Source organism: Saccopteryx bilineata, chromosome 3 (genome assembly GCF_036850765.1).
Source record: "Saccopteryx bilineata isolate mSacBil1 chromosome 3, mSacBil1_pri_phased_curated, whole genome shotgun sequence".
Lineage (NCBI taxonomy): Eukaryota > Metazoa > Chordata > Mammalia > Chiroptera > Emballonuridae > Saccopteryx > Saccopteryx bilineata.
This window is the reverse complement of record NC_089492.1, coordinates 279,989,027-280,016,581: the sequence shown is the minus strand read 5'-3', so window position 1 is coordinate 280,016,581 and position 27,555 is coordinate 279,989,027. Positions and strand designations below refer to the sequence as shown.

Sequence of the window (27,555 nt, the reverse complement as noted above, 5' to 3'; positions counted from 1 at the left end):
ATTAGTTTTTCATTGCGCGTTGCAACACCTAGTTGTTCATTGATTGCTTTCTCATATGTGCCTTGACCGTGGGCCTTCAGCAGACCGAGTAACCACTTGCTGGAGCCAGCAACCTTGGGTTCAAGCTGGTGGGCTTTTTCTCAAACCAGATGAACCGCACTCAAGCTGGCGACCTCGGGGTCTCGAACCTGGGTCCTCTGCATCCCAGTCTGACGCTCCATCCACTGCGCCACCACATGGTCAAGCGATAAATGTTTTTAAAACTACTTCTACACTGTTTTTTGTCCCCTCTAATGCAAAAGTAGCCTCAAAGTGTTCCTAAACCATAAAAAAAGAACAGTATCATTCATCACTTGCTTTAATCCAACGCTTGAGTGTCCCTCTCCCCTCAACAGGGCTCTGTACATTTCATTCTTTACAGTAAAGATAACCCCAGCACTCCCCACACCTGTGAACAGGGAAACTCAGGACAGCTTTCATCTGCAGCAGAGACCACAGCCCACCAATCAGCAATGCCTCATTCACAAAATACCCGTTCCCTACCTCCACCCTTTTTCTCCATTTCTTAAAGATCTGTAAGATTTAAAAATTGCTCATTTTAAGAACAATCTAGTGACCCATATCTTAATTTAGATCAAAAACTAAAAATAAATAACAAGGTTCTTAAACAAGGGCTCTCGAACTAGGTTGTGCGACAGCCAGACCAGGTTGTGGGTGACAGAAGAGAGTGTGAGGTACCGTGCAGCAGGCGGGTTCTCTCCCCTCATACTCACTCCAGGGTCCAGACACTTCAGTAGCATTAACAAGGCCTCCGCCTGGACACACCTTACGTGAAAAACATGGGCAATGATTGACAAACCAAGATGCTATTTACATACTGGGCTTTCGATAAACTGAAGCAAAGACTGGGTGTCCTGATCTGAATGAGCATGACACTAGGGGCTTAACTAAATTAAGTCTGACAGCAGATATGGATTCTTCAGCCAGGAGTTACCCCGGGGGGCAGCCGCACGAGGCTGAGTCCATTCCCAAATCGGAGCATGGGAGGGATCTCCTTCCCGACGTAAAGCGGCAGACACACCTATGAGGTGGAGCTGTCCATGAGAGTTCCCCTGGACTCAAGCAAGGAGCAGGGAAACAGGAGTTCTATCAATAGATCAACCTGGCGAACCAAAATCAATTTAAACAGGCCTCACAAAAGAGAAAACTCTGATGGGAGGTCTTATAAAAAACATTCATAGACGAGTGAAGAGAGGAAACAGGGCAATGGCCTTAGGACTTCAGGGTAATCCATCAAGATCTTTGAGGTCTAGCTGAGAGAGGGAGTGCGCCTCCATCCACCAACGGCTGCACCAGACGTATCCTGGGAGTCTCCTCGGAGGACCTCCTTCTCATAACTAAGGTAAGAGCCCTTAGTCCGTTTGCCGAGCCAAACTGCAGCCGGCTCGCGCCGACCCTCGCTCTGCCCGGCACTCCGCTCCCTGCCAGTGGGTCTCGGGTCTCTACCGCCAGGCACGATTCAGGAGTTTCACCTGGGCCAGTCTCTTAGTGATCATGGTGGCAAAAACCAGGCCAAAGAGGACGCTGCTGATCAACACGTAGTCATAGTCATCCTTTAGGACATCAAACTGTTTGGAGGGGTAGACTCGCGTCTGGTAAAGATCCAGGCCATAGGCCACGACCTGGAAGGGAGAGGCGATGAAGAACACGTAAGACAGGCAGCCAGTGACCTGCTCCACCTCAGACCTCGGCGGGGAAGGAACGGCATCCCCAGCTGTCTTGCCAAGGGTGACCCCAGAGCAGCTGCGCGCAGGGTGGCGGAGGCTCAACTCACCAAACAAGTGGACTCCAGGCCCGAGGGAGCGGTGTAGATACCGCGCATTCGAGAAACCGTCTGGTTATAGTTGATGAATCGCTCCGCATGTATCTGTACATCTGGAGAATACGGGATTAGGTTCTCCTCTCTGCAAAACATCAGCCGGGACCGGCATTCAAACTGCTGTAAGGGGATCCCTTGGCTGCCCTTTCGGAGTCCGGGGAGCTTTCCAGGCCACATATCTAGTCTGAAATCTTCCTTCAAAGTCTACTTGGTAGTTAAAAATTTAGAAGCTAAATGTTAGGAAGGTTGCAAGAAAGCAAGCTGTGAGGAGACGAAGATTGAGATCTGGATGCCTCCTTTGTTCTAAATCTAAACACATATAACAACCAGCAGTTCACGCCAGGGAGGAGTCGGCCATTTTATTTACTTAATTTTCATTGATTTTAGAGAGACAGAGGGAGGAAGGGAGAGAGGGGAAGGGATAGAAGCATTCATTCTGTTGTTTCATTTATTTATGCATTCACTACTTGCTTCCCATATGAGTCCTCACCGGGGATTGAACCCACAACCTTGGCATTCCAGGACGATGCTCTAACCAACTGAGCTAATTGGCCAGGGCCGGGGGCCATTTTAAAATCAAAACATTGAGCCACTAGGCCAATTCCTGCTCTTTACTCCAGGGTGTTCTGTCTACACCCCTCCCGAAGACTCTATTATCAGCCTATCTCTTCCACAGCTTTACCCCCCACCCCCAGCCCGCCACTCTCTCTCTCCTTCTCCTTCTCTGCCCCCCTTCAAACCATACTCCTCTCCTTCCCTCACATGCAAAGACAGAGCAAGAGCACTGTCTCTTGGTGCTGCCCGGCTTCTCACCCCCCTCAGGAAAGAGAATTCGGGCTGGAGGCAAGAACATATGCAGAAAGGATGGCAGGAATTACTCAGATTAATACTAACACTGGCAAGCTACTGACTTCCCTACCTGACCCAGCCCTGATCAGCTCCCTGACCTCATTTCCTAGTGTCCCCACCATCGGCCCCACTAGCCTCCCGCTGTTCCTTAACTCACAGATGTGATCTCAGGGCATTTGCACTGACTCTTCCCTCTGCCTGAAAAGCTCGCCCCAGACACCCATAAGGCTAGTAGCTTCGTTCCTCCTCCAGGTCTTTAACTAAGAGTCACCACTGCAGAGGGAGGTTAACCACACATACGCACCCCCAACCTTTCACAGCCCCTGTCCCCTTTTTGCTTTTTTTCTCTCCAGCATTTCCAAGTAGCTAGCAGTTTACCTTATTTATTGCCCATGTCCCCAACCAGAATGTAAACTCCACGAGGGCAGACATACGGTCAGACGCATTCACTGCTGCACGCCCTGCCCCCAGCACAGCACGCACCAGACTGAAGACCAGCCATGAGTGACAAGTTAAGTTCCCAAAGGTCAGAGCTTTCACTGCCCACTGGGGTCTCACCTGCTTTGCTCTGTGGGGATCTCAGGGCGGCGGGGGTCCAGCAAGGCTTTCGGAAGGGAAAGGATTGCTCCAGAAGGTAGTCCAACTGCACAGGGAGAAGTCCAAGCGAAGGTTCACACTGATCAACCCCAGATTGGGGCCAGTTACAAAAATGTCGTTATCTCAGTTTAAAGTTTATATATATATATTTTTAATTTTATTTATTTTAGAGAGGAGAGAGAGAGAGAGAGAGAGAGGAGAGAAGGGGGGAGGAGCTGGAAGCATCAACTCCCATATGTGCCTTGACCAGGCAAGCCCAGGGTTTCAAACCGGCAACCTCAGCATTTTCAGGTTGATGCTTTATCCACTGCGCCTCCACAGGTCAGGCTCAGTTTAAAGTTTAAAACTAAGGGAAAATAAAAAGGTGGGGGGGGGGGCAATGAAGCTCCCTTAAATGGCAAAAACAATGATCTAATAATACTCAAGGGTCCGAATGAAGGCTCCCACTTTTGAAGATACTGGTTTCCTAACATATCCTGAGACATCAGGAAACAAAATTCTAGAATCAAGAAATGGGTAATGATGACAGAAAAGTGCATGGAGGGCCATTCAGATCTCTTCATCTCCTCCTTTCCCTCCTACACGACCTGCACCAGCCAACAAATCTCCTCCCGTGAGCCAGATGAGCTGCGTGCCTGCCCAGGGACGAGGCCAGGGCAGGCCAGGGGACAGGAGAGCCTGCGCTCTCAGAAATGGTGAGGCTGGAGCTTGGGAAACTGCCAGGGCTGTCCTCATCCTTGAGCATAAATGGCAGCACTAAGTGCCTATCAAAGCTCTGAGTCCCCAGCAGCACTAAGTCCTGAGCTCAGGCTCCGTGAGGCTGAGCCCACTTCCTACATCACCACAGGCCGTCTGTTAGCAATGATGCCAGGGCTCACCTTTCTTAATTTTTTTTTTTTTTTTTTTTTACAGAGACAGAGAGTCAGAGAGAGGGATAGACAGACAGGAAGGGAGAGATGAGAAGCATCAATCATTAGTTTTTCGTTGCACATTGTGACACCTTAGTTGTTCATTGATTGTTTTCTCATATGTGCCTTGACCGTGGGCCTTCAGCAGACCGAGTAACCCCTTGCTTGGGCCAGTGACCTTGGGTCCAAGCTGGTGAGCTTTTGCTCAAACCAGATGAGCCCACGCTCAAGCTGGTGACCTCGGGGTCTTGAACCAGCGTTCTCAGCATCCCAATCCGACGCTCTATCCACTGTGCCACCACCTGGTCAGGCAAGGGCTCATCTTTCTGAGCAAGGTCAAAGTGCGGAAGAGAAGAGCTTCACCGGAAATGAGAATGAAAGCGTGTCATCTTTTATGGGTGGCAAAGCCAGACTAAGGAACATTTCCTGAAATAGAGCCCTTCTCTCTCACCTGCCGTTAGGGTAGTCAAACATGGCTCTGCAGCCCTAGCTGCCCTTCACTGTGGCCACCTGCGGGAACCCAGCCACCCAGAGACCCTCCCCTGGTCACTCACTGAGCAGGTGTCGGCTGGTGATGCCGCGCTCGGTGATGGTGGCTTCCATGGCGCTGATGGAGGAGGGGAAGATGTAGGACTGCTGGAGGGCCTGGGGCAGCTGCGGACGGTCCAGGGAGCTGAAGGCGGTGGCATTGTACTGCTCGGTGCCCTCGTAGAGCTCCAGCGCGGTGAACTCGTTGCGCCGGGCCTTGGTATTCCAGTACTGGTACTGCGGGGGGTGGGGGGTAGGCAGCCGGGGCTCAGCTGCTGGGCAGCAGGGCGGGACAGGGGTGACGAGGGAAGACACCTTCCTGATAGCCTCCCTACCCAGCAGGGGAAGACCACCCAGCATCCTGCTTTTCTCCCTTGCTAACAACTTGACTAGCTTTCAGAGTAGTTTTATCTAAGCTACCCAAACTTCACCACAAGAAACAAAGAATTCTCAAGAGTCTAGGAAGCCGGAATAGTAACAGCTAACATTTGAGTGCTTACTATGTACGAAGCATTGTTGTAAGCTAGACTAGAGGTGACTGTTACTAACTCTATTTCACAAATGATGCCCCCACAGAAAGCTTAAGTCACTAGTTGGACTCAAGGTTGTATGGTCAGGAAATGGAAGAGCTGAGATCAAACACAGGCAGCCTGAGTCCTGACTCCTGAGCCTACCCCTCCCCAGCACTCCAGGCTGCCGTCCAGGGGTTTTGGATCCTATGACAACACAGAGCAGCAACTGATGTCTAAACAAGAGGCCATGAAAGGACTAGATGCAGGAAGACCAGCCATACAGTCTGGAACCATGTCATGTCCTTACCACCACCCAGTTCTCCGAGTGCACGATGTGGACAGGGCCCTTGGCTTTCCTCTGCACGGAGGAGTGGATGATGCGCCCAGTGACCCCATCCACGAGGAAGATGCCGATGAAGGTGCGCTCGTGGTGCCCGTCGGTGCTCTCGGTCACCACGGCCAGCAGGTTGGGGTTCAGGCTCTGGGGAGAGAGAAAAGCTCCCTCAGAACCACAGCTGCATGTCACAGGCTCCAATGCACTGGGCGCTGGGGCAGACCGGGCTCGCTGGCCGGGTCGGGGAATCGGGCTCTCTGCTTAGGAGAGCTTCCGATGGACTTGGTCATCGCTGTCCTCGTTCAGTGTCTGCTGGGCGCTGGGTGCCAGGCCACATGCTTGGCCTACCTCATGTCACTGAATCCATAAGCAACCTGCAAAGTGGCTACTATTATCCACATTTCACAGATGAAATATTTTAAAGTAGTGAAGCAACTTGCTCAAGTCACAGACACGGCAAATAATAACTTAAGATACAATCCAGGTCGCCCACTCACCGGCCCAAGCACCCGCTCCTGCAACGCCACTTCTCCCCACCAGTGTCCTCCCTATCACTAAATCAATGGATGCGTCTCAGTTCTCACGTTACCTGACCTACTAGTACCATGTGACACAGGGGATCTCTCCCGTCCTGAAACACTTTCTCCACCTGGCGTCCAGGACATCCACACCCTGGTTTTCTTTCCGCCTTATGGGCACGCCTTCTCAGCCTCTTCTGCGGGTTCCTCATCTTCCTGATCTCTTGGACACTTCTTCCTATACCCGCTTTCGTGGTGACCTCAGCCAATCTCATGGCTCCCACACCATCTGTAGGTGTTGGCAATGCCCGACTTGACGTATCTGAGCCAGACCTCTCCCTGAACTCCAGGTTGACTAAGAGAGCTCAGTTTCTCTTCTTAGATGTCTCATCTCAAACTGGACATGCCCCAAACTGAACTCCTGTTCTACCCCCGATTAACCCTGCTCCTCCTCGGCACTGTCCACATGTTGGCGTCTTACACCTAGAACCCCTGGGTCACCCTTGACGCCTTTCTAACACACACATCCTAATCATCAATATATCCTACTGGCTTTACCTTCAAAATTACCCAGAGACAGATCCTTTGTTACTGCCCGCCAACCCAATTCAAGCCGCCACCATCTCACCTGGATTATTACAATAGCCTGATTGTCTGCTTGTTCTCCTCCTGGCCCACAACAAACTGGTCTCAACACAGCAGGCCAAACGCACCTGTTAAACCTTAGTCGTTTCGGTCTCTGCACTGCTCAAAACATCCCAGAGGCTTTTTTTTTTTTTTTGCCTTTTAAGATTTTTTTATTTATTCATTATAGAGAAAGGAGAGAGAGAGAGACAGAGAGAGAGAGAGAGAGAAGGGGGGAAGAACAGGAAGCATCAATTCCCATATGTGCCTTGACCAGGCAAGCCCAGGGTTTTGAACCGGCAACCTCAGCGTTTCCAGGCTGACGCTTTATCCACTGCATCACCACAGGTCAGGCCCAGAGGCTCTTGATCTCACTCAAAAGCCCAGAGTGATGACGGTGATCAGACCCTTTCAGCTGCTGACTGCAGCACCCAGACTCTCCTCGAAGAGCCCGCCCTATCACACTGTCCTCTTTGCTGCTTCTAGAACACTCCAGGCATGCTCTGTCTTTTCTGTAGAGGCTTTTCCCGAGGTATAACTTCCTCACTCCTTCAAGGTTCACCGACATGTCCCTCTCGAAGAGACCCTCCCGAGCCACCGTTTTAAATGCACCCCCTTCCCTCTTCTCAGCGCCATTATTTTCTATAGCACTGGTCACCCTCTAATATGCTAACTCATTTACCTACTTACTTTATTAGCCTCTTCTAAATACAATGAAAGCCCCATACGGACAGGAAATGTCTATTTTATTCACTAATGTACCCCAGCATCTAAAGAGTACCTGGCACCCAACTGGCACCCAACTGGCACCCCTCCAAAAAAAGAAAAAAAAGAAAAGAGCCGCTTGGCCTCATGGACCCTTCCACAGTCCAACCCCGAGAAGAGCATCAGACAAACCAAAATTGAGAGACAATCTACAGAACATCTGGCGAGTCCTCTCTAAAACAACAAAGGTAACGAAAAACTAAAACCAAGAGACTGCCAAAGACCATGCCAACTAAGCACAAAGGGTGCCCTGGACTGGACCCTGCAGCAGAAAAGGACAGTAACTGAAAAGCTGGTGAAAACCAAATAAAGATGAGTTCAGTTAATAGGCTTGCATCTATGTTGGTGTCTTCATTTAGACATGTACCGTGGTCCCCTAGGGGAAACAAGAGATGGGGTATTTGGGATTTTACATACTACCTGTACAGCTTTTCTCTAAATCTAAAATTAAGCCAATAAAATGTTTATTTTAAAAATGACTAAGAAATTTGCATAATGACTATGAATCACATAGCCTACTCCTATTATGCTTTCAACATATGAAAACACAAGTATTCTAGTATATTATACCTTGTACGAATGAAATTACACAGTAAGCTTTTTTCTAGTACAAGTCAAAAACACACTTTGGAATAGGTATTATTTTGGTAGTTCTGAACCAGGAAAGTTGTGGCCAAATGGGAGGTATCCATCAATAAAGATTTCAAGCTGATAGAACTAATGATGTTAAGTGTGTGGAAAACACCGTTCCAGTCACATCATGTTATCATTCATCTTCAAAATAACCCTATGACACACACGTGCCTATCTCCATTATATCAGTGAAAACAGAATTCGGGCAGCCTAAGCAAACTGCCCACCATGAACAGTTAGCAGCAGAGCCAAGTCTGAGCAGACAGTGCAGCGGGAGGCTTGTGTTGACTCATGCTGGGCGAGCAGCTCCGTCAGTCCCTTGGTCGTGCTAACCTGGTTTATCACACCTCCTGCTCTGAGTCTCTGCTGTGCCAGAGGGTGTAACTCGTGTCCGTTACGACAATGACCACAGTCTCTCCTAGGACAGTTTTGCAGCCCACAGGTCATCTCTCCAGCTCCCGCCCTTCACTACTAATCAGAGTGCTGGATCACAGAGATGGAGTTCTGATAGGTCAACTAAGGCTAAACCCCAGAAAGTTCCATTAGTACCATCACCAATAGTTACAACATACATCTTTGAGTCCTGGCCATATGCCAGGCTAAGCATGAGCCTCTCATGTGATCATCACCACCACCCGAGGAGTACACAGTGTGCCCATTTCAAAGGGATCAAATGACTCATTTGAGGCCACGCACCCACCAAATTCTAGAGCTAAAATGCAAGCCCGTGCCCTTCTGCCCGACCCCAGCGCTGTGCTGTACCTTGTAGAGCACGCTGCGGTCCCCCATCACACGGCCCTGGGAGTGCACATGCTCACTGCTGCGCTTCCCCTTCACCTGGACGATGCGCTGTACCTCTGGGGGGATGGTAAGCTCCCAACTCAGTTCGGTGGAGAGGTCCTAGAGCAAAGGCAAAAAGGCCGGCACTTTTAACCAGGAAGGCACGCCCAGGCCCAGGGCTGCTGTAGCTCCATTCATCCCACAGCTCATCTGCAGCCACTGTGCTGGAAGAAGCAGAAAAACAGCAATAGTGTGTGAAGAAGTTCTAGAATTCTGTTTGATTTTAAAAGATACTAAAGCCATTAAGAAAGCAGAGCATTATTCAATGGCATCCCACTGTTTATCTGAGTAGGAAATATCCAGAGAAAATTTACTACTGATTACTAAAACTGAAGGATCAGTACCCAGGGCCAGCAGTGAATTACTGAGCCGGCAGCGACCTTGAGATTGTAAGGAAATGTTCTTTATAGTCACAGGAAACCAACAAACAAGCCTTTATAATTAAATGTTATTACAGGAGAGGGGAGAGGGAGACAGGGCCTCCCGGGCTGCTGGTGCCATTCTGCTTCCTGATCTGATTGCTGTGCACACAAACATTACTTCTGTGAAGGGTCACTCGGCCATGACCTTGGGGCTCTGCTCAGTATTATACTTTAATAACAAGTCGGTTTGTCTGACTTCTGGTGGCTCAGTGGATAAAGCATTGACCTGGAATGCTGAGGTCACCGGTTCAAATCCTGGGCTTGCCTGGTCAAGGCACATATGGGAGTTGATGCTTCCTGCTCCTCCCCTTTCTCTCTCTCCTCTCTAAAATGAATAAATAAAATCTTCAAAAAAAATAACAAGTCGGTTTAACAAAAGAATAAAGTAGAAAAAACCAAATATCCTATTAATAAATACAGGTCATTTGAATTCACTATGAAACAGCGATGGACAAAATAATTTTAAGAACTATCATCTGGAAAAACCAAGTTTGGACTAAACTAAGAGGGCTCTTCAACCAAGGAACACTGAAGAAGCCACACCGAGACTGGTAGGAAAAGCGGAAACGCGGAGAGGGCTGCCCAGCTCCCCGGAGCGAACGGCAGCCGGGAGAGACTCGCGTGGCGGGAACTTAGTGTATCCCAAGGTTCTCTTTACCAAGCCACAGTCACAGAGCTCCAGGGAAAAGCACCCTGGTCTCATCTCTCCAGGCAGAGGAGAACAGAAGCTCCATCCCCACACATGCTGCAGATGGCTTTTCCAGTCTACCTGAATCATTACCAGCTAGAAGCAGTGGTCATTGGGACTTGGATGTGAGCTGCAAAGTATAGAATTGTGACAACAATTCCAGTGCAATGCGGACTTTTCCTGGACTCCTGCTCCTTGTGACAGCTCCTAACAGACTGAACTGGGGTTGGGTTGCATTTTTCAGGGATTTGGCATGGTGTTGGGGCCAACTTGGACTTGGTGAACATGTTAAGGACACTACTCTTTTATGGATTCTTGCTGTATTGGCCAAGAGTTTGCTTAGAGGCTTTAATCGCTGTAAAAAAAAAAAAAATAGAAGACTGGATAAAGAAGATGTGGCACATATACACCATGGTATACTATTCAGCCATAAGAAATGATGACATCGGATCTCTTACAACAAAATGATGGGATCTTGTAAACATTATATGGAGTGAAATAAGTAAATCTGAAAAAAACAAGAACTGCAGGATTCCATACATTGGTGGGACATAAAAACGAGACTAAGAGACATGGACAAGAGTGTGGTGGTTGGGGGGGGGGGGCGGGAGAGGAGGAGGGGCACAAAGAAAACTAGATAGAAGGTGACGGAGGACAATCTGACTTTGGGTGATGGGTATGCAACAGAATTGAATGACAAGATAACCTGGACATGTTTTCTTTGAATATATGAACCCTGATTTATTGATGTCACCCCATTAAAATTAATAAAATTTATTAAAAAAAAAAAAAAAGAAACAGTGATAGTGCATGTGCACACGTGGTCCCAGCAGCTAGCCCAGCCCCGTACACACACAGGAAGGACCGGGGAGATGCACAGCTGACTCCCAATGGAACCTTCAGGGAGGCAGCTGGGTACGGGGCTGATAGGGTCCGTGTATATTTTGCTGGTGCACTTCTGGGTCAATTTAATCTTCTTTTACAATGAAAACACCCCCAAAGAGTAAGGTCTGCAGGAAACTCCCTCGGGGGTCACAGACTGCATGTAAGACCCCCTTGGCCTAGGTCCCACATATGCCTCGCCTCCCGTCTGCCCTTGGCCACCGCTTACTCTCTGGTGACATCCTCAGGAGTCCACTGATTCACGACACCCACTCTAGTTGGCTCCCCTGTAGTCACTAAGAACTGTCTCTTTCCGGGTCTCCTTTTTATCAACTTAGAAGGGCAATTTTTTTCTACCCACAAGGGTAAAGAATGCATTTTCTGGGTGGGTCATTTCCTATACTGATTATGTGAAAGCCTGGCTATTATGGATGTGAGACAAGGGCCCTGCATTTTTAAAGTAACAACAGGTAAAAACTTAGATGGCGTTCACCATGTGCCAGGCCCTGCTTTATGTGCTTTACATGCTCTAACTCCAGACTCCTCACAATAACCCTATGAGGTAGATACTACTGTCATCTTATTCCAGACAAAAAAACATAGCTAGAGGAGTCATACGCTCAAGGTCAAGTTAGTAAGTGAGGTTTCACACCTGGGCAGCTGGGTCCATGCTCTTAACCTCTACATTATAAAGCCTCTGCAAAGAGCCTCTGCAAAGGGACAGGATGGCAGGGATGTCCAGTGAGGACAAGCCGCAAATTACTCCTCTGTGCAGCCCTGCCAGCAAGACCAAGACCAGGCCCTTGTGAACCTCTGGGCTGGATTTCAGGACCAGTGTGCATCACTGTTTGCAAGAGTTAGACTCAAGTATGTCAGGTTCAGAGAAAATCAACCCCATTTCTAGAAATAAAATTCAAAGCACACATTCTATCGAGGGTGGGTTAATGACATCATCTTCAAATAGAAAGTGCCATTACTCATACCCCATTCCACCTTCTACCTCCCCCAAATGGAGGAAAATATAAAATGAAGACTAGAACTACCATATGACCCAGCAATCCTCTACTGGGTATCTACCCCAAAAAGTCAAAAACATTGGTACATAAAGACATGTGCAACCCGATGTTCAGCGTAGCATTATTCACAGTGGCCAAGACATGGAAACAACCCAAGTGTCCCTCAATAGAGGTTTGGATTAAGAAGATGTGGTGCATATATACAATGGACTACTACTCAGCCACAAGAAACGATGACATAGTGACATTTACAACAAGTATGGACCTAAGGACATTATACTGAGTGAAATAAGTAAATCAGAAAAAGCTAAGAACTATATGATTTCACACATAGGTGGGATATAAAAATGAGACTCAAGGACAGAGATATAAGTGAAGTAGTTACCAGGGGAAGAGGGATGTGGGGGGGGGAGTAAAGAGGGACAAATATATGGTGACGAAAAGTGATTGGACTTGGGTGATGGGCACACAACATAATCAACAGTTTAAATGCTATAGAAATATTTACCTGAAACCTGCATACTCTTATTGATCAATGTCACCCTTTTAAATTGAATTTTCTAAATAAGATTTTTTTAAAAAGGGATGCAGAATGAAAGCTCCATGGGGGCAGGGAGCTTGTCTATTGCTCACAGCTCTTTCCACAGAACCAAGAACCATGCCTGCCATGGAGGAGCTGCCCGATAAATATGAAAATGACTTTGACAGACATCAGGACTATGCTAAATACACTTACAACAGCATGAATAATATAATTCACTTCTTAGCCAAATAACCAGAAAACACCACACCTGTCCTACACATGGTCCTGCCAGGATGCCCCTTCCGTACCTTCCGGAGCCGATACCCACTCAGCCGTCCCTCTTCTGCGTCCACCAAGTAGAAGAAGATGGAAGGGGCCAGTTCATGGAGCTGTCGCAAGACATTCCGAGTGGCTGGGAAAGCTGTGACCTTGAAAACCCCAGAAAGCCCAAAGAGTTAACGGTAAAGGTTAGGAGTTGCTAAGCAGTTTCTCAATACTCATTACTATTTCCCATCAAAGAGTGCCTTAAAGAAAGAATACATCTTCAAAGAATCAGTCTGCTGAACTCAATTAGGCCTTAAATTCAGTTCTGTTAAGAGCCTGAGTTTTCACAAGTGCAGGAAGAGTACTCAAGTCGCCAGAGATGCTCTTCAAGGCCAAACGCGTGTGGACTGCAGACAGCACCCATCTCTGGTCCCTCGCTGCTGTCCGACCGCCCTTCCCCCACACCCACCTCTCCGCGGACGCCTCCAGCCACTCTGAAGATGCCGTACCTTATACTCATCATCTATCAACAGCAGCACCTTGGCATAGTCCTGGTCCATGATGGGGAGAAGCAAAGACTGCAAGATGGGGCGCTTCAGTACTGGGGGAGCCACCTGGCTCCACTTCCCAAAAATGGGGTTGAAGACATAGAGAGAACTCATCCCTGTCTCCTGAAATGGACAGACTGTCAGATCTCAGCAGCATGAAATTAAGGCATATCCTGCAGATAGATCAAGAAAGCTGGGACTTCACTTCAGCTGTGCTGGATTCCTTAATCTTTGCCCCCTTTCTGGAAAACAGTCTTGGCAGAAGCGGAACGGCCCCCAAGGCCAATGTGTCAAAAGGCTAAACCTCCTCTTGACTCCAAAGCTAACCAAGAAATGGAAGGCTGAGAGGCAAATAAAATGGTAAGAGCCACTGCAGCAACGCCAGGGCAGCTGTTCCAGCACAACTCTTCTAACTACCGGGAGGAACCCACAAAGCCCATCAAGTCTGGGAGGCAAGATTAACAGCTTTGTGTTCTGCTTGCTCTCATTTAGAGACGAGAAAACAGCCACTCAGCTACCAATATGCCCAGGAAGAAGGCGAGCTGGCTCACTACAGGTCTGATAAAGCCACCCTCCCTTTCTAGGCAATTCCTCATCAGTCCCGGATGGTTCCTCCACTCAGGAAAAAAATGGAAGAAACGGAGCAATAACTCCTGGATATCGATCCTTAACCCTCAATACAATTCTAAAGGCCTAGGAGGAATTTAAGTCACAAAACACTAAAAAGCCACACCACTTTGGTTTAAATCAGAGGCGGCCTCACCTTGTCCTTCACCAGGAGGGTGCACTGTGGGGGGTGCGGGAAGTGAGCTGTCGTTCTCTGCACCATCAGTTTAAAGGAGGAGTCTGGCTTGACGTTGGGGAGATACTGTTTCCACAGGATGGTGCCAGAGCTGCTCTCAATGCCAAAAAGCTGCAAGATAAACAAACTGGCTCGCTACTAGAAAGACAAACCAAAGAACTGATTCCACCCGTGGATGGTGGAACCATGCTCTCCTACACCTTACCCGGGGCCTTAGAGGGGCTGCTACCTGGGCTCAACCCCCTCACCTTGCCTGAGGCTGTCACCATCACCATCATCTTCTGGAGGTTGAATTCATCTCTGGCCAGGGTGTCGATATTGATCTCATTCTTAATCTGACTGCGGGGCTTGCGAGCATTGTAAAACATCTTCCAGAGGTGGGAAGTCCATGCCTGCAGCAGGATGAGCTGCGACGAGAGGCGCTTCAGGAACATCCCCAGCAAACCGTCTGGGGTCAAGGAAGAGGTCACAGAGCTGAGGCTCCCTCCCCCTCAGACCACATGTTTCCAGAAAGGGGGGCACCTACTTTCCTAATGAGGGGGGTTCTCTCTCCTGGGTCCCCACACCTCAGGCTGCACGCCCAAGGGGTAGTCCTGTGTCTGATGCTGACAGTCTCGCACTCAGCTACATCCAGGCAGGCACTTCCAAACCTACTTATCTGGTTCATAGAACTGCACCTGCCTAGAATCTTAGACTAAGAGACTAAGAGGTCAGGGATCAGCCATGCAGGACGCAGCCATGCTGGGAACATTTCCACCACAGCCGCACATCCAGAAGGGCCAGAGGGAGGCTCCAGGGCCAGAGAGGGAGGGTGTGGGGTACAAGGGTGCACCGGTGAATCGGGAACGGGTACTTCCATTTCCCACTGCTCTACTCCTACTCTGTCAGCTGTCCAGCCTGCACCTGACAGAGCCGCTTGTGGCCAATTCCCAGAGCGACCACACCTCCCCCCACTCCCTCAGCGACAACACCACCCTCAACTCCCCTCAGAGGGTAGATCTGGTCACTGAAGCAACATAGTATGGTAAAAAGCATGGCTTCCGGAGTCGGCCAGACCTGGATTAAAAGCCCAACTCCGCAGCTTACTAAGTGGGTGCCCTTGGGAAGTGCGATTGACCTCCTGGCCTCTGGCTGCTCATCTGCGCAACGGCATGGGACACACTGACCAAGCTGTTGCACGATGACAGCATGTGATGCACACACAGGGTTTCACACAGTGTGGGGTCCATGGTCAGTGCTCACTGCAAAGGAGCAGTGCCCTTTCTTACATAATTTCCTTCAGCTCAAGGAAGAGAAGCGAGAGGCAAACAGGACAAGTCACAGCCATAGCAGTTTATACACACATGGCATACACCTTGTTGATGCAGGTCAGGAAAAAAAAACAATTAACAGAAGCTAGTCATGTGGGCAGGCAACGAGCAACAAGGCAGCAGGAAGCAGATTTTACCTTGAATCGCTGGATCCAGGCAGCAAAAATAAATAGTAAAGTCACATTAATCCTCGGCTTAGGGAAGTCTGCAATGCCCACCAGGGTGCCTGGCCCAGAGCAGGCCTCAGTAAATGCCTGTCGGACAGTGAGGTGAACAGATGGGACGGAGAGGCGGGAGGCAGGAGTGACTCGGAGTACAAGGAGCCATGTCCATCCTGGGAGCTGGGACTGGCCGGCCTCAGAGGGCACTGGCTGCAATAACTGGCTCATCCCAGTCATACCTCTCTAGAAAGAGGACAATGGGTGTAGAGTGCTTGACATGGTGCCTGACAAGTTGTCGGTACTGAGACAACGATCGCTATTATTATAGCAAATTAAGTACCTCTCAGGGCCTATCTCTAGAGGGAGTCACAGGTGACACCTTTCAGAGGAAATCAGAACCTAAATCATATGGCCACAGAATGCCAACTGGTCCCAGAGCAGATTCGGAACAGACTGGCACATAGCTGTACCCCAGGTGCCAGGAATGCCTGTGGTTCGGAGAACAGACCCACTGCCAGCACCCCGTCCAGCAGTTCTGCTGTCCCAACCTCCTGGGTTCGTACCTGCCTTCTTGCCGAACTCTCCTTCCAGCTCAGCCTGCGCCCCTGTCAGGGGGAGGTCCACCATCTCCAGGCACACCACCTCCGCCAGAGACTCCTCCCGGCTCCACAGCACCAACTTCCCTGCTGGAGAAAGCAGTGCCCAGGCTCGGCTGCCCCATCTCCTCAGAACCTCCTGGGGGCTCAGGGTTCCCTGCAGCTCTTGTGCGACAGAATGATAGGGCCAGGGGCTAGCCTCAACAGGCCAAGGTCAAGTGAGGAAAGTTCCATGTGCCACCCGAGAAGGCTAAGGAATTCCTCAGAAGCAGATGACATGTGCTCTGAAATATCCCAGGGTGCACTGCACGTGGTGCTCCCCCAGAAGCGCGCCCACAGCCCAGACGGAGAGCCGGAACGGGGCGCACGGCAGGCCCAAAGGACACAGGCCCTGTGCACTCACCCAGCTGCTGCAGGAACAGGAGCAGGTGATCCTCCGTCTGCACCAAAGCCCGGTAGCCCACGGAGTCATCCTTCTTCAAGAACACCTGGATGTACAGCTAGAAGCCAAAGAGTCAAAACCACTGCAGTCAGCAAGAATTCAAATGCCTCTCAGAGCACTGGGCCCCACGATTCAAAGCCTCAGGAATGGTTAGAGGTCCAGGTCATGGCATTATTTAATGTCTAATACAAACAGTTATCACCTGGACTCCAACAAGGTAACACGTCTTCTTAGGAGGCAACACAACAGTGCTAGGCTCGCGCTCAGACCTCCCCAAGGAGGAAACCTGAGTACTTGTCAAGTACCATATCATTCACCCTGAGCCAATCACGCCCCACAAAGCGAGCAGGAGGCCAGAATTAGACTTCCATTTTAGATAGAGAAAAGCCATCCCAGAGAGACTGAGGAACACAACTGAACATGCACAAAGGCAACAAGGGCAGCAACGAGGTATCAGTGCAGGGTTAGCGACCTCTTACTAGCTCTGCCATGCAGGACAGGGTCCTAAATCTTGAGACACAGTTTCCTTGTCTGTAATACCCACTTCACAAAACTGGTGGGAGGGTTAAATCAATTAGTGCTTACATGAGAGGTTTGGCACAGTGACAACTTGGAATGAATGGTACCCATTTTTACTGTTATTTACAGGGATTTATGACAGGTCAGTGGCTCAGGAAGAACTAGAACTCACATCCAGAGAGATCTAATCCAGGACCCGTGGCTGTCACCTGGCCCCACGGAAAGGAAGCCCCACTGAGACACTCAGGATGGAGGCCGAGGACAAAGGCTCCCGCTCACCCGCTCCGGCCGAGTGCCGTTCTGCTCCAGGCTGAAGGTGATCGTGGTGTCGAGCAGCCGCCGACCTGTCTCCACCAAGTAGAGGTTAATGGTGTAGGTCTGGTTGAAGCAAGCCAGCGAGTCCTAGGGAACAAACAGCACGGGTCGAGAGGGATCCCCCAAAGGAAGTCCTCCAAAGGAAGTCCAAGAGCTGGGAGGCAAATACCCTAGAGGAGGACCCAGACCAGGAGAGAAAATACATGCAGAGGAACAGAAAAATGAAAGCTAAATTGTAAGGCAGAAATAAGATACCTGAGCAAACAAATAAAATCACAGCCACTGTGCTTATCCCGAAAACCCCTTCGGAAAGGCTCAGGAGAAAGAGCCAGAGCAGGACCCCCCACCCAGGGTCCCACACTCTGCTCCAGGGCAAACGTACAGAGTGACACTCAACTACACCTGCCGGGATCCCAGCAGAAATGGGGAAACTAAGGCCCAGAGGACTAAGTGGTGAAGAACAGATTCTAGAAATTCTCCTTGTTAATCTCTCAATTAAAAAGGATAAAGAGAAACATCATTTGCACAACTTAGGAAACCCCATTTAAGGCTGGAAACTCTAGGAGAAATGATCCGGGCCTAAGCTGTACCCCCAACTTCACTGGGTAACCTCTCGTGTCCCTAGGTCTGGCACACTGCCCAATGCCACACCCTACCTGTAGACCAGACTTCTCTGAAAAGCTCCCCGTTGACCCATCTTCAGAACCACTAGGCTTTTGCTAGGGAAACAAGAAAGACAGAAGGAGAAAACTGAGCCAAGAGGTCACTTCCCAGTCACCAAAATGAAGTTTTCACCTCTGTCTTCTCAGCACTTCAGAGAAGGCAAAGCTCAATGTCTCACTCCTGCCCACAAAGCCTATGCAACTCTTCACAGTGCCAGATAAAAATCAGTCGTCGCCCTGGCCAGCTGGCTCAGTGGTAGAGCATTGGCCTGGCGTGCAGGAGTCCCGGGTTCGATTCCCAGCCAGGGCACACAGGAGAAGCGCCCATCTGCTTCTTCACCCCTCCCCCTCTCTTTCCTCTCTGTCTCTCTCTTCCCCTCTCACAGCCAAGGCTCCATTGGAGCAAAGTTTGCCCGGGTGTTGAGGATGGCTCCATAGCCTCTTCCTCAGGCGCTAGAATGGCTCTGGTTGCAGCAGAGCAATGCCCCAGATGGGCAGAGCATCGCCCCCTGGTGGGCATACTGGGTGGATCCCGGTTGGGTGCATGCAGGAGTCTGTCTGACTGCCTCCCCATTTCCAACTTCAGAAAAATACAAAAAAAAGAAAAAAGAAAAATGAGGTCATCCTGTGAGGGTGCCATTCCTGGGAACCAAGGGAGTATATACTGACAGGTCTATAGATGAAGTGAGAACTGAATTCTTGCCAGCCTCCTGCCTGCGGGGTTCAGAGTGACCAGGAGAACATGCCCAGATGTTCGGTCCCTGGGCCCCTGGCAGACACAGGCAGGAAACCCCCAACTGCTGACTGCTAGTCTCAACACTCACCGCTTCGTTCCGACAGGTCATGACTGCAGCCACTGTCTTCTCCCCAGTGGTGGCAAAGCTCACGAGCGCAGTCTAGGGGGGAAGCAGGGTGTCAGTTCCTAAATGGTGACTTTATTAGCCAGCAGCCTTCCAGACTGTCACCTCTACAGGGGTGTCACTGACCATACTCCCAACTTTGGAACATAATGGCCAGGGCACAGACAAGCAGAGGAAGGCCCAGTCGCACTAACAGCTGAAAACACGCCTCTCCCCTACACAAGCACAGGTCAAGCCCACACTGCTCTTGGTATCTAGAGAGAGCTCTAGTTAATGTCCCCACCATCCTGGGGACTCAGAGGAAGGTGCCAGTGTTACTGTACAGGTCCTTTATAACTCTTAGGAAAAGAACCCCATTTCTGCTCTAAGGCTAACCCCTCTCAACCACTTATGGAAAGATGTCTTCTATCTTGAGCAAATGCCTCCAGCGTCAAAGGCAGGATTTCTAGATCCATGCCCTGACTAGATCCCCCCTGGATCCCAGCAAACCGTTACCTGTGGGAAGTTTTTGAGCAGACTCAGGTCCCCGTGGTGGTAGTGCAGCAGCGCATAGTGGCTTGGGGACAACTGCAGGAAGAACTGGGCCCGAGAAGAATCCACTGGGTTGGGCTGTGTGGGCAGCACCTGGGGCTGGAATCCACTTGCAAATTCTAAGGTGAGAGACTTGGAGGCAGGAAGGAGGGGGAGAGGGCAGAAGTGATGAGGCCGTGTCCCACCCCAGGCTGCATATTCTGCCCCACTTTGCCAATGAAAGCAACTAGGCTACAGCATGTGGCTCCAGAAGCTCCCATTCAGGCTCTCAAAGAGGAGAGTAGCCCACTTCCCCTTCCACCAGGTCAGCCAGAAGCCTAGCCATCTCTCAGCAGCTGCCAAGGCCCAGGGAGGAACAGCAGCACTGAGGGAAAGGCTTTCTCAGCAGCAGAGGCCGAGCCTCCGGCCAGGGGAAGCCGTGCCGGCCACTCACCTGCAGTGGGACCTGCCTCAATTCCCACTCCGTCTCCAGGGCCAAGGTTTGGAGGGACCGTGAGCTTGGGTCTGGGCACACCAGGACAGCCTCGTCCACCACACCACAGGCCCCAGTGAGACTTTGCAGCCATGGGGTTGAAACCCTAACCTACGAAAAAGACGTCAGACAGGAGGCCATGAAAATGCTTACACTTCCCTCCCAGCTCATCAGCAACATCATGGCCAGAGCCTGCTGGGGCCCAAGCTCAGGCCCAGGTCCTCCATGGCCAGTTCCGAAGGAGGTCTTCCTGTCCCCCCGGCCTCCCGAAAGCTCCAAAGCTGAGAAAAATCACCATTTCCTTTCTTCTAAGCAGACAAATATATCAGGTTATTTTTAATATCTGACACTTCAGACAAGCATTTACTTACTGTACTTGTCACCTGTGGTCCCTCTATTGTTATTTTATAGTATTATCAGCAAAATATAGCAGGTAACAAATAGACCTATAGAATATTTTTAGCCACTCAAAGGAAAACACTATATGAATTCAAGGGCTTTAAATAAATACTTGATGAGAAGACAGCCGCCAAGTAACCAAAATCAGGGACCTTCAATGGCTTCTGCATCAGCCCCACCGAATCCCTTGGTCCCAGTGTAAGGAAGGGCTCCATCTGTCCCCTTCCTCAATTCACAAGGCCCCTTGAGGCAGATGCCTGACCATACCTGTTGCACAATCTCTCCATCTTCCACATTAAACTTGACAATGTTCACGTGGCTGAAGGGAACGATGCCGAGGGCCCACACCACCCCTGAGCCGTAGGAGTACACCATCTGGTAATGGATGCTATCACTAAGAGAGGGAAGAAAAGCAGAGAGCGACAGCCTGAGCCATAGGACAGAGGTCCTCCAAAAGCAGGCTGCCAGGTTGTCAGCCAGATGTCATAAACTATCAGTCTCCAAACGGCTCACACAGTTGTTCCTTTTTACTATTTCAATTAGCTGTCTACATTTTAGAACAGATTTTACATGTAAAAACCAGATTTCTAGCTTTTCTTAAAAAGTAAGATGTGGCAACACTAAGCAACACTGCATTCCTACAGGGCACCAATCAGCGGAGTCAGGCTACCCCCTTGAGGTGGGCCAGGCACACTACAGCTCCCAAGAACCTCCACTGAGCTGGCCTTGCTCCTGGATACTATCTAAGCACTTGGCCCCACAGGAATCTGACTCTGGGGTCCCTGCTGGGTGGTCGAAGCAGTTCCTTTCCTTTCCTCCCTCCCTCCTGTTCCAGCTTCCAAGCTTCCCACCACCAGGACCTCTGGGAACCATCTCAAATCTCACTGAGCTTCTACTCTGGGCCTTCTTGAGTTACAACTCTAAATATGAAAGGCTCTGTCTGACTCGAACTAGAAGTAAAAAAGCCAGAAGTATGACCATGAGCGAGAGAGCCTCTGCCCTTGCGTGACTGGCCCAGTTTGAGAGTTTTCTCATCACTGCCATGGGAACTGCAGAGGCACAAGGTAAGCCTGGGCCAAAGCAAATGCTTCAACCCTAAAGGAAACAGAGGGGCTCGTAGAGAGCAGGACCAGGTAGCCATCACTGGGTGGGAAGGCAGCCTTACCTTTCTGGGAGATGCTCCACCCACTTTAGGTGTCCACTGGAGAGGTGATGGAGGGCAAGAGTGGTCTTCTTCAGGACGGCAATGTACCTCACTGACTGTTGCAGGCCTACCAGCCCAAGCGCCTGGAAACTGAGCACAGGGACAGGGTGAGCAGTGCCCAGCATCTCCCGAGCCTGGGCTAGAGGAGACATTCTGGAACACGACCACGGTAGCTGGGTAGGTAAGAAGACAGGTTTTGGGGCCAAACACATCTGGGTCCTAAGCCTGGCTCTGCCTCTGGTTAGCCGACCTGGAGACTGCACTTTGAACCTAAGGATTGCTCCCTCCTTCCCCTGGGACTTCACAGCAACCAGGGCAACCCTCTACCATGGCATCCAGCACACAGCACTGTCATTACTGGGCTACAGGCCTGCCTCCCCACGGGAGAATGAGTTCCTCCATGACAGAATATCTCACATTTGCATGTGTGTTCCCACTACCTGGGGGCTCCCCGAGTGTTTACAGAACAGGTGCATAAACTAATGCAAATGATCCTATCATTTAAACAACTTCAGCAAAAGCATAATAGTACTTCAAATTGTTCTCTAAACATAAAATTAAAACACTGAGGGGGTAGAGAGAGGCAGGAAAGGATAAGTGGGGAATAAATGGTAATGAAAGAAAACTTGACTTGGGGTGGGGAGCACACAATACAATATATGGATGATGCATTATAGAACTGTGCCCCTAATAAAGTCATATATAACTTTATTAACCAATGTCGCCCCAATAGATTCAATTAAAAGAAAACCATCCAAAGTTTTATATAATATTCTTATATTCTAGAACACGGCAAATCTCTCAAGTCATGGGAAGATTACGAAAAGCAGCTGAGTCCAATAAACACTGCACCTCACTTAGAGCTCTGCACCTGACAGGTGCTCAGGAAATGCTGGCTGGGTAAACACCTGTGTTGCAGAACTGCAAAAACATCAAAAGCTGGGCATTTAATGCTCTTTGGCTCTATAGTGGTCCCTGGGAATAAAGCCAGAAGGCCCAGAGTGGCTGTCCATGCAGATCTGCACTCCAGCAAAACCCTGAACCACGCCCAGATGAAATCCAGCTTCTTCCCCCGCTACCTGCCACTGTCCAAGGTGATCTCCCAGTTCAGGCCCCCAATGTTAGTCTCCCAGGAGCGCATGATCCGGCCTCCATTGGACACAGTGATTGCATCTGGAAGAGAAAAAGATCATCACGACATCATCTACCACACTGGAGCTCTGCAGCCCGTAGGGACTGTTAGCAGTGGCCTCACCTCTGATATACGAGTGCAAATGAGAGCTATTTGCATGTGTTCTTTCCTGTTGGGAATGCCCCTTCTCCCTTCCCTACCAGATGCTGTGCAAGGCAGAAACCAAGGACTGGGGAGAGAGCCGACACCGTGACAGAAACAAAACATGATTCTGCTTACCCTGTCCATACAGCAGCATGGCGTCCACTGCCCCTTCTGCTGTGCCCTTGTCGACATGGCGCCACACTGAGAGACATGAGAGTCAAACGTGACTACCAACTAAAGAAATGCATCCGAGAAGACGGGTAGGAGAGAACAAGAGGCCTTCGTTTGCACAACGGTGTCCAATTTTATTTCAAGGGAGGGAAAGACTGCAGATAACTGAGAATGGACCACTGCTGCTCACTGGGCAATGAGGAGAGGAGGGGCTGAGAGGAGCCACTACTGTCCCAATCTAGGGTCTCTGCACTTCCCATCTCCACTGCCACCCCATCAAACATATACATAAACAATGACAAGCCTGACCAGGCAGTGGCGCAGTGGATAGAGCATCGGACTGGGATGCAGAGGACCCATGTTCGAGACCCCGAGGTCGCCAGCTTGAGCGCGGGCTCCTCTGGTTTGATTAAAAGCTCACCAGCTTAGGCCCTGGCCAGTTGGCTCAGCGGTAGAGCGTTGGCCTGGCGTGCGGGGGACCTGGGTTCGATTCCCAGCCAGGGCACATAGGAGAAGCGCCCATCTGCTTCTCCACCCCCCCCCTCCTTCCTCTCTGTCTCTTTCTTCCCCTCCCGCAGCCAAGGCTCCATTGGAGCAAAGATGGCCCGGGCGCTGGGGATGGCTCCTTGGCCTCTGCCCCAGGCGCTAGAGTGGCTCTGGTCGCAATAGAGCGACGCCCCGGATGGGCAGAGCGTCGCCCCTGGTGGGCGTGCCGGGTGGATCCCGGTCGGGCGCATGCGGGAGTCTGTCTGACTGTCTCTCCCCGTTTCCAGCTTCAGAAAAAAAAACACAAAAAAATAAAAAAAAATAAAAAAGCTCACCAGCTTGGACCCAAGGTCGCTGACTCCAGCAAGGGTTTACTCGGCCTGCTGAAGGCCCGCGGTCAAGGCACATATGAGAAAGCAATCAATGAACAACTAAGGTGTCGCAACACGCAACGAAAAACTAATGATTGATGCTTCTCATCTCTCTCCGTTCCTGTCTGTCTGTCCCTGTCTATCCCTCTCTCTGACTCACTCTCTGTCTCTGTAAAAAATAAATAAATAAATAAATAAAAATTAAAAAAAATTAAAAACATGCAAATCAAGTACTTGGTAGGGCTGCAATCCAAAACTGTAGTGCAAAATACTGTAACATGTTTTTGTAGCAATATCCAACTTAAGAATATTCAGGGCCTGGGCTGAGAGAATAAACTACAAAGGCCAGTTATAGGAATATATATATTCAATGAAAAAACTAAAAAAAATTATCAGGATCCAGTAGGAGATATATCTCTTGGCCAACCTGTCCCTGACCTCGGAACCAGTCAGGCAGCCTTCACAAGCCACAGACCATTCTGGATTGACTGTGGTCAGTCACTCCATCCCGAGCTAACAGGTCTACACAAGTCACTCACAGATCTCCCCAGTCCGAGAATTTAATGCTGCAATCACATTCTTCTCTGTGGCCACAACCAGTTTCTTGGATCCAGGGGAAAATTCCAAGGAGGCAAATTTGAGCTTGCCAATATACTGCTGTCTCCTAAAGAAAAGAGAAAGGTCAGGGGCCAAACCATCACTGCACAAAATGCTTTGGAAAAAGGCAACTGTACAAACACAGGTTATCACCATCATCCCTACCTTAGAATGGAGGAGAAATGTTTGTTAATGAGGAGATCTGACCAATAGCAAAATTTCTATGCAATGTAGTCAGGAGCAAAGGGAGTAAGAATATACCTACTAGGTGAGAAATACAAGCCTTCTTTCTAAATGCAAGCACATATTTATCTCAAGATAAGTGATATCCAAAAGAGCACCTAGACTAAATCCCACTACAACAAACGTTACAGTTCTCTCTGTATTCATTAATAGTGGGACTAGGCATTCATACCACACACGAGGGAAGAGACATAAACTCTGTTGTCCATAAACACAATCCAACTTTCCCTTCTGTTTTCACTGACCTCTGGATTTTTAAAAAGAAAAAATTTTTTAAAGAAATTAAGCTGGGCTTGACCAGGTGGTGGTGCGGTGGATAGAGCATCTTACTGGGACACAGAGGACACAGGTTCAAAACTCCGAGGTTGCCGGCTTGAGCACAGGCTCACCTGGTTTGAGCACAGCTCACCAGCTGGAACCCAAGATCACTGGCTTGAGCAAGGGGTCACTCGTTCTGCTGTCACCCCCTGGTCAAGGCACATATGAGAAAGCAATCAATGAACAACTAAGGAGCTGCAATGAAGAATTGATGCTTCTCATCTCTCTCCCTTTCTGTCTGTCTGTCCCTATCTGTCCCTCTCTCTGTCTCTCTCTCTCTGTCTCTGTCACAAAAAATAAGTAAATAAATAAAAATTTTAAAAATAAAAAAAAAGAAATTAAGCTGGTAGTGAAGAGAAAAACTTGTGTTACATTTGAAAGTTTCCACCAGTATTTCCACACACTTTATTCTCACTGTATCCAATGAATACTGTACGAAATACATAGAACAATTATTACTCTCATTTTACAGGTTAAATAAACTGAAGCTCAATGAAGTCAATTAATCACTGTCAGAACTAGAATGTAAAACCAAGACCTTCAGACTGTAAAGCCCACGCTGTCTTTTAAAATGCTGTTACCTGGACTGTAAAAATAATGCCTGCTCATTGTAGAAATGTGAAAAATACATTAAGTATTAAAAAGAAAATTAGAAACGACCCTAAATACCACCACCATAAACTTATTAATGTTTTGGTATATTTCCTTCTGTTTATTTTTCATGTTGTACATGACTAGGATTCTGCTAAACTGGAATCATACCATATAAATGTGAGCATCTTGCTTGACCAGGCTGTGGTGCAAGCATCAGCCTGGGTCACAGAGGACCCAGGTTCAAAACCCTGAGGTCGCCAGGTTGAGCACGGTCTCATCTGGGTTGAGTGCAAGCTCACTAGCATGAGTGCAGGGTCGCTGGCTTAAGCGTGGGACCATAGACATGACCCCATGGTTGCTGGCTTAAGCAAGGGGTCACTGGCTCTGCTGAAGTCCCCCAATCAAGGCACATATGAGAAAACAATCAATGAACAACTAAGGAGCCGCAACAAAGAACTGATGCTTCTCATCTCTCTCCCTTCCTGTCTGTCTGTCCCTATCTGTCCCTCTCTGTTTCTTGCTAAAAAAAATAATAAGTGACTTATGTTGCATTTGTCACACCATCTTATATCACACACTTAAACAGCAGGTCCTCAGATAATGTCATTTCATAACGATTTGCCATAGGGACTTAACCCTTTATATCTCTAAGCCTATGGTAAAACCGTAGGCTAATGTGTCATTTTGTTTAAAACTGCAGAATCGCCTGACCAGGCAGTGGCGCAGTGGATAGAGCATCGGACTGGGATGCGGAAGTACCCAGGTTCGAGACCCCAGAGGTCGCGCGCGGGCTCATCTGGCTTGAGCGAGGAGCTCGCCAGCTTGGACCCAGGGTCGCTGGCTCCAGCAGGGGGTTGCTCGGTCTGCTGAGGGCCCGTGGTCAAGGCACGTGTGAGAGAGCAATCAATGAACAACTAAGAAGTCGCAAGGCGCAACGAGAAACTGATGATTGATGCTTCTCATCTCTCTCTGTTCCTGTCTGACTGTCCCTGTCTATCTCTGCCTCTAAAAAAAAAAAAAGAAAAGAAAAGAAAACACGGCACAGAGTGGTTAAGTCACTTTCCCAAGATGACATAACCCTTAAATGGGAAAGTTGAGATTCAGGCAAAAGCAAACTGGACTCCAAGGACCTTAAGGAAGAAGGTGGGGTGGGGGGGGACTGAGTGCGTGAATGGCACCTCCACGAATGGCACCTGCTGGCTGATGGCGGACCTGTTCTGTGACCAGAACTGGGTTGGGCTGTTAGGAAGGGGAGGGGAAAAAGGACTCAGATTCTAACACCCAAGGAACTTGTCCAAGAGATGCCAACTCGAGGAGTCCGAGTTCGCGGAGGGCTGCCGGCCTCCGACACGCAGTGGATCAGAAACTTGACAGCCCCAGAAAGGCGGCCCGACGGGGGAGGAGGGAGCAGTGATCTCTGACCAGAACCCCAAGCACGCCTCAATGTCAGGCCGGCTTCCCCAGCGTGGGACCTGTACCGTCACACCCGGCGGCTCAGAAGCGCCCCCAACGTTTGGTTTCATGTCACCATCTCAAGACTTCACTTTTGAGTAAGGGTTCCACATTTTCTTTTTGCACTGGGCCCCGCAAGATATGTATGTGGCTGAGCCGGTCCTGTTGCATGGTAATCCCCCTCCCTTTAGCAGAGGACACGTACTGGAAAAATGGCCACATATTTCCCGAAGGGGCCCCACACGTACGCACCAGTCAAACTTGCCCACTTGGTCTTCGTATACCGCCGCTGCAGGGATCAGCAGGTAAGCCCACAGCCAGAACCGGGCAGCCGCCGCGGTCGCCATGATGCGAGCCCGGGCCCCGCCCGCCGACGACCCGGCATGCACCGCGCCGCAGGCTCCGTCTTCGCGGAACCATATAGTTGGGAAACACATGCAAAAC

The 27,555-nt window shown here is 49.6% G+C and overlaps 1 protein-coding gene across 1 annotated transcript; it reads right to left on the bottom strand.

Annotated features, from left to right (window-relative positions):
- Window positions 1-342: 342 nt before the first annotated feature.
- On the bottom strand, window positions 343-27,508 carry EMC1 (ER membrane protein complex subunit 1). Its single transcript, XM_066270274.1, has 23 exons — window positions 27,364-27,508; window positions 24,447-24,571; window positions 23,015-23,080; window positions 22,683-22,776; window positions 21,565-21,693; window positions 20,667-20,793; window positions 19,962-20,111; window positions 19,493-19,660; window positions 18,962-19,033; window positions 18,132-18,194; window positions 17,440-17,562; window positions 16,603-16,699; window positions 16,167-16,289; window positions 14,381-14,580; window positions 14,094-14,243; window positions 13,292-13,453; window positions 12,827-12,946; window positions 8,910-9,047; window positions 5,581-5,754; window positions 4,788-4,998; window positions 3,287-3,371; window positions 1,835-1,964; window positions 343-1,682 (listed from the first exon to the last, which is right to left on the bottom strand). The coding sequence occupies exons 1-23, from the start codon at window positions 27,456-27,458 to the stop codon at window positions 1,503-1,505; spliced, it is 2,982 nt and encodes a 993-aa protein (XP_066126371.1). The 5' UTR covers window positions 27,459-27,508; the 3' UTR covers window positions 343-1,502.
- Between the last annotated feature and the right edge of the window lie 47 nt (window positions 27,509-27,555).